This window comes from Macaca nemestrina, chromosome 17 (genome assembly GCF_043159975.1).
Source record: "Macaca nemestrina isolate mMacNem1 chromosome 17, mMacNem.hap1, whole genome shotgun sequence".
Classification (NCBI taxonomy): Eukaryota; Metazoa; Chordata; class Mammalia; order Primates; family Cercopithecidae; genus Macaca; species Macaca nemestrina.
In genome coordinates this window covers 58513015-58530850 of record NC_092141.1, presented here as the reverse complement: position 1 = coordinate 58530850, position 17836 = coordinate 58513015, and the positions used below count along the sequence as shown (strand labels likewise).

The window sequence follows — 17836 nt, the reverse complement described above, 5'->3', positions numbered from 1 at the left end:
ACTCACTTAATTTTTCAACAGCCCTAAAGGGTAGGTTCTAGTGTCCCTGTGTTACATATGGGGACAATGGGGCTGGGCGTGATGGCCCACACCTGTAATCCCAACACTTTGGGATGCCAAGGCAGGAGGATTGCTTGAGTCCAGGAGTTCAAGATAAGCCTGGGCAATATAGTGAGACCTGGTCTCTACAAAAAGTAAACAAAATGAGCCGGGCATGGTGGCATGCACCTGTAATCCCAGCGACTTGAGAGGCTGAGGTGGGAGGATCATTTGAGCCCGAGAGGTCAAGGCTGCAGTGAGCTGAGATTGTGCCACTGTACTCCAGTCTGGGCAATAGAGTGAGACCTTATCTCAACAACAACAGAAACAGATGGAGACACTGAAGCACAGAAATGTAACAGAGGACCTCCCAGGGTCCCCAGGTTGATGGTGACAGAGGTGGAATCCACATGGAGCTGGTTGGCCCCAGAGGTCCTCCTCGTATCACTGCACTACCTTGACTGACTGAAAGGGCTGATTCCAGGGTCAGGAGCCAGCATACCCCTGCCGAATTCTGCCTCCTCCTGTCTGGAGGCAGGGGCTGAATGAAATGATCTTCCCCTGAGGGGTCTTCCCACTGGCAGCCTCCTATCAAGGACCACAAACCTGTCTCTGGCCAACTGCCTCGTCAAGAGAGCTGGGGCTCAGCATCATCCTTCCCCACCCAATTCTGACCCCAGGATTGAACCCTCCCTCCTCCCATCCACAATCCAGGCCTAGGAGTTCAATGTTTGCTCAGCCTGGAGCTTCTGGTTGTCACCAGCTGTTGGAGGAAACTGGGCCTGGGCGTGGTTAGCAGTATCCTGGTTTTCATAGCTTAGAGCCTCCAGGAAGACCTATGGGCCCCCAGTCTGCCTGCTGCACCCCCTCTCAGTCCCTCCATGCCACTCCACCCACTTCCTGTTCAGCTGCCCGGTGGCTGTGCCACCAGCCATCCTCGATCTTATCTCCCCTTCCCTCTTGGCATTCTCCCTGGAGCCAGCACTGGGGAGGCAGGGAGAGGGCCAGACGCAGGAGGATAGCTGGGTTTTAGAGCCCTTGTGGTAGCAGTCTGGCCACCCCTTCAGATGCTCTCTGGCAGCTGAGGACAGAGTCACTTGTGCAATTCTTATGCTGTCTATCCCCCTCCCAGCTCTGAGAGCCAAGAAAACAGCTCCCTCCTCCTCCTCACTCCTAGCCAACCCAGCCTAGCCCTTGGCTTCCTGGAGCCCCTGTCCCCATTCCTAACCCACTGCTTCTTCCTCCCCGGACCAGACACAAGGCTGCAGCAGCACCTGGGAAAAACGCCTCCAGCGAGGACGAGGTGCTGCTGGGTGCCCGGCCCAGGCCCCGGAAGCCCTCTTTCCTGCGGGCCCTGCTGGCCACCTTCGGCTCCAGTTTCCTCATCAGCGCCTGCTTCAAGCTGATCCAGGACCTGCTGTCCTTCATTAATCCGCAGCTGCTCAGGTCTGTCCACCCTCCGGCTCACTACAGCCCTACCCTGGGCAGCAGGGCTGGCTGGCTGGCCCAGAGGAAGGAACAACGTACAGTGAAAAGAACCCCAGACCAGGAACCAGGGAGGCTAGCTCCACTTTCCATATGACCCTTGGCAAGAGGCATTGCCTGACTTGTTTCCTCACTCACATTCAACTTAGAATTGCTGTGCATATCCTATGTGCCAGGCACCCTGGTGCGTACGTTAACAAGCATTGGGTCTTTAAAACTTCCCAACAATCCTATGAGGAATTGCCCCGTTCCCATGTCACAGATGAGAAAGCAGGAACTCAGAGAGGTGAACTGACTTGGCCAAGGGCACACAGCAAAGAAGGAATCGGGTCTGAGTCTAGGACTCTGAGCTCCGACTGCGGTGCTCTGTCCTCACCATTAGGCTTTAACATCTGTCTCGGGAGTGGCTTGGACTAAAATGAGCTCTCAAATGAGAAGGTGGGAAGGAGAGCTGCAGGGAGCTGAGTCCCCACCTCCTTGCCCCTCCGTGCATGCATTAATTTGTTCGGCAAACACTTATTGAACCTCCAGGGTACCAGAATGGTGCTTGATGCTAGGGATCTGAGGTCAGTAAGACAGGGTCCTGAGGTCTTATGGGAGAAACCAGCGTCTAAATCAATTAGAATTCAGTGGGGGGCGGAAGTGTTCTCAGGTGTCTGGAAAACCCCCAGAGGGGCAAAGAAGCCAGCCTGGGATGGAGCAGGGAGCGCCCACTGGCTCAGGAGATCAAAAAAATTTGGAGAGACAAGTAGGTGAAGAAATAGGAGAAAGTTCAGCCTCAGCTTAGTCACAAAGCCCTGAAACAGCATGACTCAGGTGTTTCTGAGTGGCAGAGGAAATGGCAACGAGAGGGAGGGGCAGGAAAACAGAGAGAGGGAGAGCTAAGGATATCCTTGAAAGATCTGAGCCAGGGAGGGGCATCTGGCTTCAAGGATCTCCTGCCAGGAGTGTGGGGGATGTAGGGCAGGGTGGCTGGATGGAAGCGGGCCAACCCGGTCAGATGGAGTCCAGGCCAGGAATGAGACAAGCATTCAGGAGCTATTCGGGAGATGGGCGTGTGTGCCAGAGAGACAGAGGAGTGCCAGGCAACCTGGGTGCTGGCCGGTGTAACTGGAGGATGATGGATCTTCTGCTGAGATGATGGGCTCAGTGAGAGGAGGAAGCTGGGCGTGGGGCAAGGTGGTGGATGGAGTCTGGTCACGTTGGGCCAGCTAGCTGGAAGTCAGACTCTTGAGTCTAAGAGTTTGAGACCAGCCTGAGCAACATAGCAAGACCCTGTCTTTACAAAAAACAAAAAGTTAAAATATTAGCCAGGCCTGGTGGCAAACGCCTAGAGTCAGTCCTAGCTACTCAAGAGGCTGAGGTGGGAAGACTGCTTGAGCCTGAGAGGCTGAGGCTGCCATAAGCTGTGATGGCGCCACTGCACTCAAGTCTAGGTGACAGAGAGAGACCCTGTTTCAAAAAAAAAAAAAAAAGAAAGAAAGAGAGAGAGAGAAAGAGAGACACCAGTCACTGGGCACTGGTCTGGGGCCACTGGGACCCACTCTACTCCAATATGACCTCCTCACCAAATGAGGCCACCTTCACAGATACCAAGGGTTGGGAGCTGAACATATCTTTTTGGAAGACACAACTCAAGCTATCACAGAAGGGGAGGCCTGGCTATGATTATGGCTGGAGGGCTCCATGGGGTCGACAGGAGAGTGTCCCAACGATGAAGAGACTTGGTCATGTCAATAGGTGAAGGTGTAGAGCTTCCAGCAGAGGTGGCCAGGATGAAGCTCAGTGGCAGAGGAGGCAACAGCACAGCAAATTCCTAAGGAGGCAGAGGAAGGCCAGGGCTCGAGGGCAGGGACATCCTCCGACAGCCTGAGCACCAGAAAAAGGAGGACAAGCCACTGGAGGGCAGTTCATGGGTGGCAAGGAGTTTGTGAGTGGCAGGGAGTCCTCAATGGGTGGCTAAGCAAGAAGGCAGGTAGTTGCTGAGAGGGGTGGGAGGCTGGGACAGGCCTGAAGGGAAGAGAAGAGAGGTGAAGAAGGCCCCAAGATCGGGGGCAGATTAGGGACCCAGAGAAGGTCCCTAGGCAGTGCTGGGGGCCACTGAGGTTGGAAAGGTGGATTTGTGCGGTGAGAGTATTTGTGGTCATATGGCAGAATCTAGAGCCCCCAGCAGCCTAGGAGAAGGAGCAGAGAAGTCCAATCAATGGAAACGTGGCATTTCTTCCCGCCATATGTCAGGAGGTAAGAAGGCAGGCAGGTGAGGCTGGTGGTGAGAGCTTGATAGATAGGGTGTGCAGCAGAGTCCATGGTGGATAGAGAAGGAGGCGAAGGCAGAGTGGAGCTAGGACGTCATGGTCTTGAGGCAGTACTGGGTTGGCCCTCCCTGGCCCAAGGGGTTGGAGGGGGTGGAGGTTTCAGAGGCCGGGGGTGCAGTGGAGACTGTGGGTAAGAGCAAAGGGCAGCAGAGGAGGGAGCAGCCATGGGGGGAGCACTGCTCACCTCACCCCTCTCTCCTCCCCACAGCGTCCTGATCAGGTTTATCTCCAACCCCACGGCCCCCTCCTGGTGGGGCTTCCTGGTGGCTGGGCTGATGTTCCTGTGTTCCATGATGCAGTCGCTGATATTACAACAGTATTACCAGTGCATCTTCGTGACTGGGCTGAAGTTTCGTACTGGGATCATAGGTGTCATCTATAGGAAGGTCAGCTGGAGCAAGACCCAGGGGAGAGGCTGGCCCTGGGCAGCTTGCAAGAGGCTCGCAGCCAAGTCCACCCATCTACTGTCTACCTGCAGGCTCTGGTTATCACCAATTCAGTCAAACGTGCGTCCACCGTGGGGGAAATTGTCAACCTCATGTCAGTGGATGCCCAGCGCTTCATGGACCTTGCCCCCTTCCTCAACCTGCTGTGGTCAGCACCCCTGCAGATCATCCTGGCGATCTACTTCCTCTGGCAGGTAACTCTCCAACCCTGACCTCTGCCCACTTCCTCTGACCTTGCTGCCAAAGTGGCAAGAGAAGATTATTCTGGAACTGGGCGCATGGCACATGCTTGTAGGCCCAGCTACTCAGACGGCTGAGGCAGGAGGATCACTTGAGCCCAAGAGTTCTGGCTGCAGTGCACCACGATTGTGCCTGCAAATAGCCACCGCACTCCAGCCTGGGCAACATAGCAAGACCTTGCATCTAAAAAGAAAGAAAACAAACAAACAAACAAACAAAAAACAAAAAAAGAAAGAAAGAGGGTTACTCTGGGTTAGCAGAGGGGATATAGAATTGACACAAGAGCTGGCCAGGCACGGTGGCTCATGCCTGTAATCCCAGCATTTTGGGAGGCCAAGACAGGTGGATCACAAGGTCAGGAGTTTAAGAGCAGCCTGGCCAGGATGGTGAAACCCCGTCTCTACTAAAAATACAAAAATTAGCCAGATGCGGTGGTGGGTGCCTGTAGTCACAGCTACTCAGGAGGCTGAGGCAGGAGAATCGCTTGAACCCGGGAGGCAGAGGTTGCAGTGAGCTGAGATCATGCCACTGCACTCTAGCCTGGGTGACAGAGCAAGACTCTGTCCCAAAAAAAAAGAATTGACACAAGAGCTTCCCTAGGCATTGGTGGGGATGGAAGAATAGGACTTCGAGGATGCTGATGTCTGCAACGGAATCTTCCCAACATCTGTTACTATCCTTCCCGCAGAAGCCAGGGAGGAAAGAAAGACTTGGAGGGAGGTGGGTGTGACTCTGGCTGTCATCGTCTATATTTGCCTTCTGTGTGTCTGGACACCCTTCTATGTCTACTGTCTATCCCTGTCGTCGTTCTCTAATGGCTGGCTGCTTCTACAAATGTTGTGGTCATTCTGAATTTCTGTTTGGCCAACCGCCATCTTTTGCTTCCTGCCCATCTACACATTTCAAGTCAACAGGCCTCTGTTTGTCTGTTGGGTTCTCTCTGTAGACTTTGGTAATCTGTCCCTATGTGTCTCATCTATCCACCGGTGTCTCCTCAGAACCTAGGTCCCTCTGTCCTGGCTGGAGTTGCTCTCATGGTCTTACTGATTCCACTCAACGGAGCTGTGGCTGTGAAGATGCGTGCCTTCCAGGTAGGTGCTGTCCGGGGTGCATCCTCCTGCCTGGGGCACCTGGCTGGCCTGGGGCACCTTCCCTGGGGGAAGGTGTCCACTAACCTTGGGGCCTCCCAGCTACCTTGCTTCCTGAGTATGGATGGCTACTAGCCACTTGCAGAAACCATAGCTTGCTCTTCCCTCACAACCCTCAGAGGGTTTTACTGACATTCTCATTTTGTAGCAGAAGAACCAAGGCTTAGAGAAATAAGGGCAGTCCAGAATCAGGCAGGGCTGGGACTTGAACCTGAGTATCCTGGTCTAATGATGAGTTTTCCCACTGCACTGTGCTAATCATGAATAGCCAGTCACTCAGTCCACTATTTGCAAACATTTATTAAAGTATATTTTGTCTTTTTTTTGAGACAGAGTCTCTCTTGGTCACCCAGGCTGGAATGCAGTGGCATGATCTCGGCTCACTGCAACCTCTGCCTCCCGGGTTCAAGTGATCCTCCCGCCTCAGCCTCCCTAGTAGCTGGGACTACAGGCACATGCCACCCGGCTCATTTTTTTTTTTTTTTAGTAGAGATGGGGTTTCACCATGTTGGCCAGGCTGGTCTGAAACTCCTGACCTCAGGTGATCCGTTAATCTTAACCTCCCAAAGTGCTGGGATTACAGGTATGAGCCATCCTACCTGGCCTATTGAAGTCTAGTAGCTTCCCACTGCCCATAGGAAAAATGACAGACTCCCTAAGAATACCCAGCAGGCTTCTACTTACCTTGCAAGTCCTCACCCCCTGGGGAATGGCCACGTTCCAGCCAGTCTGGCCTTCTTTCTTTTCTCCACAGCACCAAGCTCAGGGTACCTCTAGGGGCCACCACGTATACTGTTCCCTCTGCCTGGAATGCTTGTCATCCCCCTCCTTGCCTGCCTAACTCCTTTCCTTCCCTTACCTTTCGTCATTAAAGTCACTTCCTCGGCTGGGCACAGTGACTCATGCCTGTAATCCCAGAGCTTTGGGGGGCCGAGACAGGTGGATCACCTGAGGTTGGGAGATTGAGACCAGCCAGACCAACATGGAGAAATCCTGTTTCTACTAAATATACAAAATTAGCCGGGTGTGGTGGCACATGCCTGTAATCCCAGCTACTCTGGAGTCTGAGGCAGGAGAATCCCTTGAACCCGGGAGGCGGAGGTTGCAGTGAGCCTAGATCGTGCCATTGCACTCCAGCCTGGGCAACGAGAGCGAACCTCCATCTCAAAAAAAAAAAAAAGTAACTTCCTCCAGAGGCCCACCCTGACTGCCCAGTCTCAGTCTAAGGTAGTTTCCCTGCCACCACCTCATTACTTTCTTACAGGATCCTGTGATTTCCCATCAGAACACACATAATGATTAATAATTAAGCATTTACTCAGACCATTGCTTATTGTATGCCTCCCCCATCAGACCATCAGCTGTATGATGGCAGGGGCCTTGTCTGAATTCACTGTGACAAATTCCACATGTAGCCCATGGCCTGGCACATAGTAGGCACTCCATAAATGGGGGTTGAATGAATACATTAATCTGGTGTGCCACACCTTAGGCTAAGGTCTCGGAGAACAAAGAGAAATAAACAGCCCATCCCCTCAGGAAGTTCACAGTCTGATTAGAGAAACATATGTAAAGGAATGGTTATGGAACAAAAGGAAAGTGCAATGTGCTTTAGAAACCTAGGGAAGGGGACCAGGTGTGGTGGCTCACACCTGTAATCCCAGCACTTGGGGAGGCCAAGGTGGGAGGATCACATGAGGCCAGAAGTTTGAAACCAGCATGGGCAACATAGTGAGACCTTGTCTCTACAAAAAAATTTAAAAATTAGCTGGGCATGGTGGTTCATGCCTGTAGTTCCAGCTACTCAGGAAGCTGAGAGAGGAGGATCAAAGGAGCCCAGAAGTTTGAGGCTGCAGTGAGCTATGATAGTACCGCTGCAGTCCAGCCTGGGCAACACAGTGAGATGCCATCTCTAAAATAAACAGTAATAGCAATAAGAAGAAGAAGAAAAAGAAGAAGTAGGAGAAGAAACCCAGGGCAGGGGACAGAGGATGCTGCCTGGGGAGGCCAGTGCAGTGGCACTGAGGGTGGAGCTGGATCTCGTCAGGCAGAGGACACGGGGAGGCAGTGGCCATGCATTCCAGGCCAAGGCACAGCACAGGCCCAGCAAGGAGGTGTGAGAAGGCATAGTGGGCAGCGTGGAATGGCTGCAATGGATAAGATTGGACGGAAGGTAGGACCCTGTGGGCAGGAGGTCAGGAGAGGGAGCAGGTGTGCCACTGCCACTCTTTCTGCCCGCACAGGTAAAGCAAATGAAATTGAAGGACTCGCGCATCAAGCTGATGAGTGAGATCCTGAATGGCATCAAGGTGCTGAAGCTGTACGCCTGGGAACCCAGCTTCCTGAAGCAGGTGGAGGGCATCAGGCAGGGTGAGCTCCAGCTGCTGCGCACGGCGGCCTACCTCCACGCCATATCCACCTTCACCTGGATGTGTACCCCCTTCCTGGTGAGGCTCGGCACTGGGCTGGGCCCCTGCCTCCAGGGTTCTAGGTGCCCAGGCATGGCCGGGGCTCAGTGGACTCCACCCTGACACCACCCCCGTGCTGCTCAGGTGACCCTAATCACCCTCTGGGTGTACGTGTATGTGGACCCAAACAATGTGCTGGACGCCGAGAAGGCCTTCGTGTCTGTGTCCTTGTTTGATATCTTAAGACTTCCCCTCAACATGCTGCCCCAGTTAATCAGCAACCTGACTCAGGTAACCCTGGGGAGGGCTGGGGGCTCCTCTGGAGTTGGAACAGGTTGTTGGGGTCAGGGAAGGGTCATTTAGGGCAAGGGATAATCAGGGGGAGTTACTGGATTCAGGGAAGGTCGCTAGCATTATGAAGAGCTATTCAAGGTTGAACGAGGTCATTAAGGTCAGGGGTCAATTGGAGTCACAGGTGGTCAGGTCAGGTCTCTAGAAACCTGAGTTCTGTAGATAGCCTCCTGTTACCAGCCTGGACTTTCTCTTTGGGCAGTGGGAGCCGTGGAAGACTCAGTCGTGGGAGGGACGCCAGTGCTAGCGTCTGGGCCCTCAGGGGGTCCTGCCTAGCCCAGGACGCTGGGGACAGGGTGCGGGTAGGGGTTGGGGGTTGCGAAAGTACAATCTCTAGGGCTGACTCACATCCTCCTGCAGGCCAGTGTGTCTCTGAAACGGATCCAGCAATTCCTGACTCAAGATGAACTGGACCCCCAGTGTGTGGAAAGAAAGACCATCTCCCCAGGTCTAGAGAGCCCCTGCCTGGGCTGCCTGCCTCAGTCCTAACCCCAGAAAAACCTCTGTTTCAAGCTTTTCCATTGTTCTCTCCTGACCCCTTTTCTTCTTCCTCTCTTCACATCTGCTTTGACTCTGTGACCTCCTTCTCCCTTTTCTGGGTTCTCTGCTCTCCTCTGCCCTTCCCCACAGGGCTCCCCACATCCCTTTCTTCCTCCCTTCTCCCAAGGATCCCTTCCCCATGGCCCAGGCTCATCCCCTGTCCTCCTTTCCCCTGCCCCCCAGCCTCCCTGCCGGCTACCCCATCCCTTGGGCTCCCTGCCTGACCCTGCCCACCTTGGTCCTCTCAGGCTATGCCATCACCATACACAGTGGCACCTTCACCTGGGCCCAGGACCTGCCCCCCACCCTGCACAGGTACCAGCTTCTCCCACTACCTTCCCAGCTGCCCACAGTGGGCCGGAAGTTCAGATCAATAGCAGCACCCTGCAAAGCCTTTGACCAAGAATGCAGGAAGAGCTTCAGCTTGCGAGGGTGGTGTCTGGAAGGGAGGAGGGCTTGGTTCTCCAGGTGGAGGGTTGGAGACCAAAATCCTGATCCCTGCCTCTAACTGGACTCCTGGGGTCCTTGCCCCCAGCCTAGACATCCAGGTCCCGAAAGGGGCACTGGTGGCCGTGGTGGGGCCTGTGGGCTGTGGGAAGTCCTCCCTGGTGTCTGCCCTGCTGGGAGAGATGGAGAAGCTAGAAGGCAAAGTGCACATGAAGGTGAGAGAGGCAGGGGCTCCTGGGCAGGGTGTGGGGCTCAGCCAGGCCTTGGGCAAGCGCCGAGGTAAATTTCTCCTGTGGCCAGGGCTCTGTGGCCTACGTGCCCCAGCAGGCATGGATCCAGAACTGCACTCTTCAGGAAAACGTGCTTTTCGGCCAAGCCCTGAACCCCAAGCGCTACCAGCAGGCTCTGGAGGCCTGTGCCTTGCTAGCTGACCTGGAGATGCTGCCTGGTGGGGACCAGACAGAGATTGGAGAGAAGGTACGGAGTCTTCTTCTATCCCTAAGGGGCTAGTCCACAGAGCTGCCTGCCTCAACCTAGCCCAGGTCCATATATTCATCCCTTCATTCACACACTGGTGTAACGTTATACTCAACTCTGTGCCAGGCACTGAGGAAACAGATCTATTAGCAAATCTGTTTAGTGAACAAGTAGGGGCTACTGAATATTCTAGGAGCCAGGCTGAAGGCCTGTGCAGGGTACAGAGAGGGCACAGCAGGGAGCCTACATAAGGAAGAGCATCACTTTTTTTTTTCCTTTCTGAGATAAGGCCTCACTCTGTTACCCAGGATGGAGTGCTGTGGTGAGATCATGGCACGCTGCAGCTTGGAACTCCTGGGCTCCAGCGATCCTTTAGCCTCAGCCTCCCGAGTAGCTGGGACCACAGGCACATGCCACCATACCCAGCTAAATTTTAATTTTTTTTTTTTAGAGACAGCATCTTGCCATGTCGCCCAGGCTGGCCTTGAACTCCTGGGCTCAGGAGATCCTTCCACCTTGGCCTGCCAGAGTACTGGGATTACAGGCATCAGCTGCTGCACCTGGCTGAGCATCACTTTTTTTTTTCTAGACAGAGCCTTGCTCTGTCACCCAGGCTGGAGTGCAGTGGTGCGATCATGGCTCACTGCAACCTCCACCTCCCGGGTTCAAGCAATTCTCATGTCTCAGCCACCCGAGTAGCTGGGATTACAGGTGTGCACCCCCACACTTGGCTAATTATTGTATTTTTAGTAGAGACGGGGTTTTGCCATGATGGCCGGTCTGGTCTTGAACTCCTGGCTTCAAGTGATTCCCCTGCCTCAGCCTCTCAAAGTACTGGAATTACAGGTATGAACACCACGCCCAGCCTTGAGCATCACTTTTGAGCTCAATTTTAACAACTGAGGATGAGTTGCTTATCATTTATCTATTCATTCATTCACCATATACTTATAAAGCACCCACTCTATTCTGGGGAAGAGTATACAGTAGTGAATACTAAAATACCAGGCTAAAATCTCTACCTTCATATAGCTCACATTCTCGTGGCAGGAAGAGATAATAAGAAAGATAAGTAAGTACAATATATAATATGTCAGATAAATGCTCAGTGGGAAAAATAAAGCAGGGAAGGAATACAGGAATGCCCGCAGGGTTAAATTATTGAGGTAGCTTAGGAAATCCTCACTGAGAATCAGAGAACTCAACCAAGAGACCGAGTGAGCCTCGTCAGGAGCCAGGAAGCTCTGTCTGGGGCCACGGAACCCTATGTGGGATCTTGGAGTTCTCTGGCATGACTGGGGGTTGGGAAATGGAGGAAAAGATAAGGAGAGGCAGAACCCTGATTACCTTAGTTAAGATTTTGGCCTTTACTCTAAAAAACGTGGAACATTGGGGAAAGTTTGGGACTTTGCTTTTTAATTATTTTTAACTGTGGTAAAACACACATAACATAAAATATATCATCTTGCCAGGCATGGTGGCTCCCAGTACTCTGGGAGGCTGAGGCGGGTGTATCATTTGAGGTCAGGAGTTCAAGGCCAGCCTGGCTAACATGATAAAACCCTATCTCTACTAGAAATACAAAAAAAATTAGCCAAGTGTGATGGCACGTGCCTGTAGTCCCAGCTACTCAGGAGGCGGAGGCAGGAGAATTGCATAAGCCCAGGAGGCAGAGGTTGCAGTGAACTGAGATTGATTGTATCACTGCATTCAAGCCGGGGTGACAGAGCGAGACTCTGTCTCAGGAAAAAAAAAAAAAAAAAAGTAATCATTTTTCAGCGTGCAGTTCAACAGTGTTAAGTATATTTACATTGCTGTGCAACCAATCTCCAGAACCCTTTCATCTTGCAAAACTAAAACTGCATCTACTAGGCAACTCCTCATTCCCCACTGCCTCTAGCCCCAGTAACCACCATTCTATTTTCTCTTCCTAGGAATTTGACTATTTAGTATCTTAGTCCATTTTCTATTGCTTATAAGAGAATGCCTGAAACTAGGTAATTTATAAAGAAAAGAAATGTATTTTGTGCAGTTATGGAGACTGAGGAGTCCACGGTCCAGGGGCTGCCTCTGGAGAGGGCCTCTTGTTAGCGGGGCGTCTGCAGAGTCCCAAGGCCACACAGAGCATCCCATGGCAAGGGGACCAAGCATGCTAGCTCAGGTCTCTCTTCCTTCCTTTCTTTCTTTCTTTTTTTTTTTTTTTTTTTTTGAGACAAGGCCTCACTCTGTTGCCCAGACTGTAGACTGGAGTGCAGAGCATGATCTTGGCTCACTGCAACCTCCGCCTCCCGGGTTCAAACAATTCTCCTGCCTTAGCCCCCCGAATAGCTGGGATTACAGGTGCGTGCAACTACAGCCCGATTAATTTTTGTATTTTTAGTAGAGACGGGTTTCACCATGTTGTCCATGCTGGTCTCGCACTCCTGACTTCAAATGATCCACCCACCTCAGCCTCCCAAATTGCTGGGATTACAGGCATGAGCCACCACGCTCGGCCTCAGGTTTCTCTTCCTTTCTTATAAAGCCACCAGTCCCATTCCCCCAGTAACCCATTCACACATCAACCTATTAATCCATAATGGATCAACCATTCATGAGGGCTCTGTTTTCATGACCTAATCACCTGGTAAACGCTTCCCCTCAATCCTGCCACACTGGGGGGTAAGTTTCAACATGAACTTTGGAAGGAACAAATATTTCAACCATATCACCTAGGTACTTCACGTAAGTGGAATCATCCAGCATTTGTCTTTTGGTGGCGGGCTTATTTCACTTAGCATAATGTCCTCAAGGCATAGCCATGTTGTAGCATGTGTCAGAATTTCTCTCCAAGTAAGACTGAATGATATTTCATTATATATATATATATATATATATATATATATATATATATATATATATATATGTATATACACACACACACACACACACACACACACACACACATTTGTGTGTCCATTCATCCATAGATGGGTTGGGCAGAACACCAAGCTGGTCAGGATGGTGACCAATGGAGCAGAATGGCCTCACCTACCCCCAGGAGGACTTACCCTTTACCTCTGTCCCTCACACATTGCAGGGACAGACTAGGCCCCATGTGAAATACAGATTCAGAAGTCTGCTGTTCTGGCCAGGCACAGTGGCTCACACCTGTAATCCCAGCACTTTACTTTGGGAGGCTGAGGTGGGCCGATTGCTTGAGCTCAGGAGCTCGAGGCTAGCCTGAGCAACATACGGAGATTCGTCTCTATAAAAAATAAAACATTTTAGTCAGTAGCCAGGCATGGTGGTCCTGCAATCAATCCTAGCTACTCGGGAGGCTGAGGCGTAAGAATTGCTCAAACTCGAGAGGCAGAGGTTGCAGTGAGCCGTGATCACACCACTGCACTCCAGCCTGGGCGACAGAGTGAGACTCCATCTCAGAAAACAAGCAACAAACAAAAAAATCTGCCATCCCAAATAACAGTGCACAGGCCATTGTCTCCCTGTGCCTGTCTGACCCCATTTTTCCCACCCCCTGCCTCCCTCCAGGGCATTAACCTGTCTGGGGGCCAGCGGCAGCGGGTCAGTCTGGCTCGAGCTGTGTACAGTGATGCCGATATTTTCTTGCTGGATGACCCACTGTCCGCGGTGGACTCTCATGTGGCCAAGCACATCTTTGACCACGTCATCGGGCCAGAAGGTGTGCTGGCAGGCAAGGTGAGGCCTGCCGGAGGCTAAGGGGGCTAAGGTGAGACCTGAGGCCTGAAGAGAGAGCTGGTGAGACGCTGAGGGGTTTGGATGCGACCTGGAGGTGTCGGGGGGAGGTGCGAGAAGTGGGTATGTGGGTTGGGCATCAGGAGAAACCTGTGGGGACAGCTCCCCCACCTGCGAGGTTCTCAGCAGCCTGTGGCGAGCACAGGGTGAGTCACCCATGTGCTTGTCCAAGCTCCCTGGCACATGGGCACACCTCACACTCACTCTGTGGCTCCGTGCCTGTGCTGGGGGTGTGTGCGAGGGTGGTAGGGGTGACAGCCTGCTGCCTTCTCCCCAGACGCGAGTGCTGGTGACGCACGGCATTAGCTTCCTGCCCCAGACAGACTTCATCATCGTGCTAGCTGATGGACAGGTGTCTGAGATGGGCCCCTACCCAGCCCTGCTGCAGCGCAATGGCTCCTTTGCCAACTTTCTCCACAACTACGCCCCCGATGAGGACCAGCACCTGGAGGACAGCTGGATCGGTATCTGCTGTCCTGGGCTCTGATTCCTGTGCCTTCCCAGCATCCCTTCTGTCTGGGGTCTCTGACTGTGTCTAGACTGGCCTAGTGTCATGACAAGGCAGGTTCTGGGAAACTTGGGCCATGTGTGTGACAGTCACCAGAGGGAAAGTAGACTAGACATAGTCGAGTCCCACTGCCTCCTCCACCCTAACTGTGGGAACTCAGATCCTCAGCTCCGGTCTCAAAGCCTGTTTTCTTTCTTTCTTTTTCTTTTTCTTTTCTTTTTCTTTTATTTTTTTGAGACGGAGTCTCACTCTGTCACCCAGGCTGAAGTGCAGTGGCGCAATCTCAGCTCACTGCAACCTCTGCCTCCCAGGTTCAAGTGATTCTCCTGCCTCAGGCTCCCGAGTAGCTGGGACTACAGGCATGCGCCACCACACCTGGCTAACTTTTGTATTTTTAATAGAGGCAGGGTTTCACCATGTTGGCCAGGATGGTCTTGATTTCTTGACCTCATGATCTGCCCGCCTTGGCCTCTCAAAGTGCTGGGATTACAGGTGTGAGCCACCTTGCCTGATCTCAGAGCCTGTTTTCCATCTGTTGAAAGCATAGGAGGGCCCAGGCCCAGCTTGTGTAGCAAGGCTGCTTCATGGATAAATAGTTTGGCAAGTCTGCAAGTGCTTGGCACAGCCATTTATTTATCAACCAAAATTTATTGGACAATCACTATATCCAGGCACTGTTCCAGACACTAAGATATAGCAGTGAGCTAACAAAAAAAATTACAGTCCTCATGGAGCTTGTTGAAGTCTCTGGCTCACAACATGCCCCTGGCTCCTTGTTGCCCAGACCTAGTTCCGCAGCCCCCAATTCTGGATTGGCTCACAGACCTTTCCTGGGCTTTCTTGCACATGGGTATATGTACAGCCAACGTGCCTTGAGCATTTACCAAGTGCTGTGCCTCTTGCTCACACACTAGACACATTTTCTTTTAAGCCTACAGCCTACAGTCATGCAGATTTTTTTTTTCCTTTTTTTTTTTTTTTTTCCACTCTGTTGCCCAGGCTGGAGTGCAGTGGTACGATCTTGGTTCACTGCAACCTTTGCCTCCCGGGTTCACGCCATTCTCCTGCTTCAGCTTCCTAAGTAGCTGGGATTACAGGCACCCACCACCACACCCGGCTAATTTTTGTAATTTTAGTAGAGACGGGGTTTCACCATGTTGGCCAGGCTGGTCTGAATCTCCTGACCTCATGAGCTGCCTGCCTCAGCCTCCTCAAGTGCTGGGATTAGAGGCGTGAACCACCACACCCAGCCAAGGACGTGGGTTTTAAGCTCAGCCAGTCTGACTCCAGAGCCCAAGTTCCTAACCCTTGTATTTGAGTCCCTTTCTTCATAATTTGTGAAGAGAAGTTTTTCTTGTTGCCTAACCCAAGTCTTTCTTGTTGCCCTTTCAATCCCCCTCATTTTATTTTCATGCTTGTCCATTGAGCCCCTTTCATTAGAGTGGGGAATGGGAGATGCCAGGGGCTTGCAGGGAGAACTAGCTGAACTCTCTCCTTCCTCCAACCCCACTGCAGCGCTGGAAGGTGCGGAGGATAATGAGGCACTGCTGATTGAAGACACACTCAGCAACCACACGGATCTGACAGACAGTGATCCAGTCACCTATGCGGTCCAGAAGCAGTTTATGAGGTGAGCTCCTGAGAGCCCCCAGCACTCCAGGAGGCTGTATCGGGGCTCCCCAAGCCCTGCCAGGTGGGGTACAGGTTTCTCCCTGACACTCCCAGCCTCTGTCCTGGGGGGTGCCTGAGGCCCCCTCCCTGGGCCTGACCAGCTGCCTCCACAGACAGCTGAGTGCCCTGTCATCGGATGGGGAGGGACAGGGTCAGCCTGCACCCCGGAGGCGCCTGGGTCCATCAGAGAAGGTGCGGGTGACAGAGGCGAAGGCACATGGGGTACTGACCCAGAAGGAGAAAGCAGAGATTGGCACTGTGAGTCGGTGGGGCAAGAGGGGCTGGAGGGGATGGACAGGCAGGCCCCAGCAGCCCCAGGGTTTATGGAGTCTCCTGTCCCTGACTGCCATGGCTGCTCCCTATAGGTGGAGCTGAGTGTGTTCCGGGATTATGCCAAGGCTGTGGGGCTCTGTACCACACTGGCCATTTGTCTCCTGTATGTGGGCCAAAGTGCGGCTGCCATTGGAGCCAATGTGTGGCTCAGTGCCTGGACGAATGATGCCATGGTGGACAATAGACAGAACAGCACTTCCCTGAGGCTGGGCGTCTATGCCGCCTTAGGAATTCTGCAAGGTGAGCCTGCGGGGGTGTCCAGAAGGGGCTCAAATATCCCTTCTTCTCTGGGCTGCCAGGCGCCCCAAACCATGCCCTTGCATCCAAGCCCCCCTAACCCACTCTGGTCAACCCATGTCTCTGATTCTGCCCCTTTGTGCCCGCTCAATAGTCCAGGTGAGCCAGTGCCCTCTGCCTTCTCCAACAGGGCTCCTAGTGATGCTGTCAGCCATGGCCATGGCAGCGGGTGGCATCCAGGCTGCCCGTGTGTTGCACCAGGCACTGCTGCACAACAAGATACGCTCGCCACAGTCCTTCTTTGACACCACACCCTCAGGCCGCATCCTGAACCGCTTCTCCAAGGACATCTACATCATTGATGAACTTCTGGCCCCTGTCATCCTTATGCTGCTCAATTCCTTCTTCAATGCCATCTCCACTCTTGTGGTCATCGTGGCCAGCACGCCGCTCTTTACTGTGGTCATCCTGCCCTTGGCTGTGCTCTACACTTTGGTGCAGGTGTGGGGTGGGCGTGATTCCAGTGTGGGTGTGGTGCTGGTGTGGGGCGGGGCATCCACATGGGCAGGGGCAACAGGGTTGGGACCCTTCAGGCCACCAGCATTACAGGGTTTTGTTAGGGGCAGTCATTGCTTAACATTTATGTTAGGGGAGCCATTACTTAACCTCTTTGAAACTCATTTGCCTCACCTGTAAAATAGAATGACTCATAGACCTTCCTCATGGAGTTGGTGAGAGAATAAAATGAAATAGTTATACATTGTAGCTGGCACTGGGACTTTCCTGTTGGCTTTTTTTTTTTTTTTTTTTTTTTGAGATGGAGTCTCGCTCTGTCGCTCAGGCTGGAGTGCAGCTGCACAATCTTGGCTCACTGCAACCTCTGCCTCCCGGGTTCAAGCAATTCTCCTGTTTCAGCCTCCCAAGTAGCTGGGATTACAGGCACGCACCACCACGCCCAGCAAATTTTTTTTTTTTTTTTTTTTTTTTTGAGACGGAGTCTCCCTCTGTGGCCCAGGCTGGAGTGCAGTGGCCGGATCTCAGCTCACTGCAAGCTCCGCCTCCCGGGTTCACGCCGTTCTCCTGCCTTAGCCTCCCGAGTAGCTGGGACTACAGGCGCCCGCCACCTCGTCCGGCTAGTTTTTTGTATTTTTTAGTAGACACGGGGTTTCACCATGTTAGCCAGGATGGTCTCGATCTCCTGACCTCGTGATCCACCCATTTCGGCCTCCCAAAGTGCTGGGATTACAGGCTTGAGCCACCGCGCCCGGCCCCAAATTTTTGTAGTTTTAGTAGCGATGGAGTTTTTATGTTGGCCAGGCTAGTCTTGAACTCCTGACCTCAAGTGAATCCGCCCGCCTCAGCCTCGCGAAGTGTTGGGATTACAGGTGGGAGCCACCATGCCTGGCCTTCCTGTTGGCTGTGTTTTTTTGATGAA

At 52.8% G+C, this 17836-nt stretch overlaps 1 protein-coding gene across 2 annotated transcripts in view; it reads left to right on the top strand.

Annotated features, from left to right (window-relative positions):
* Nucleotides 1-17836, top strand: part of LOC105472391 (ATP binding cassette subfamily C member 3) — a 56587-nt gene that overhangs the window by 24624 nt on the left and 14127 nt on the right. For both annotated transcript variants that reach the window (XR_981555.2, XM_011725591.3), the window contains exons 8-23: nt 1294-1485; nt 4048-4225; nt 4318-4479; nt 5524-5616; nt 7917-8120; nt 8226-8372; nt 8793-8880; nt 9221-9287; nt 9508-9634; nt 9720-9896; nt 13428-13595; nt 13930-14116; nt 15676-15790; nt 15945-16089; nt 16197-16404; nt 16592-16902. Coding sequence is in view for 1 of the 2 variants with exons in the window: in XM_011725591.3 (XP_011723893.2) it covers nt 1294-1485; nt 4048-4225; nt 4318-4479; nt 5524-5616; nt 7917-8120; nt 8226-8372; nt 8793-8880; nt 9221-9287; nt 9508-9634; nt 9720-9896; nt 13428-13595; nt 13930-14116; nt 15676-15790; nt 15945-16089; nt 16197-16404; nt 16592-16902 (2569 nt within the window). In the remaining variant the exon portion in view is untranslated. The remainder of the gene's footprint in view (nt 1-1293; nt 1486-4047; nt 4226-4317; nt 4480-5523; nt 5617-7916; nt 8121-8225; nt 8373-8792; nt 8881-9220; nt 9288-9507; nt 9635-9719; nt 9897-13427; nt 13596-13929; nt 14117-15675; nt 15791-15944; nt 16090-16196; nt 16405-16591; nt 16903-17836) is intronic.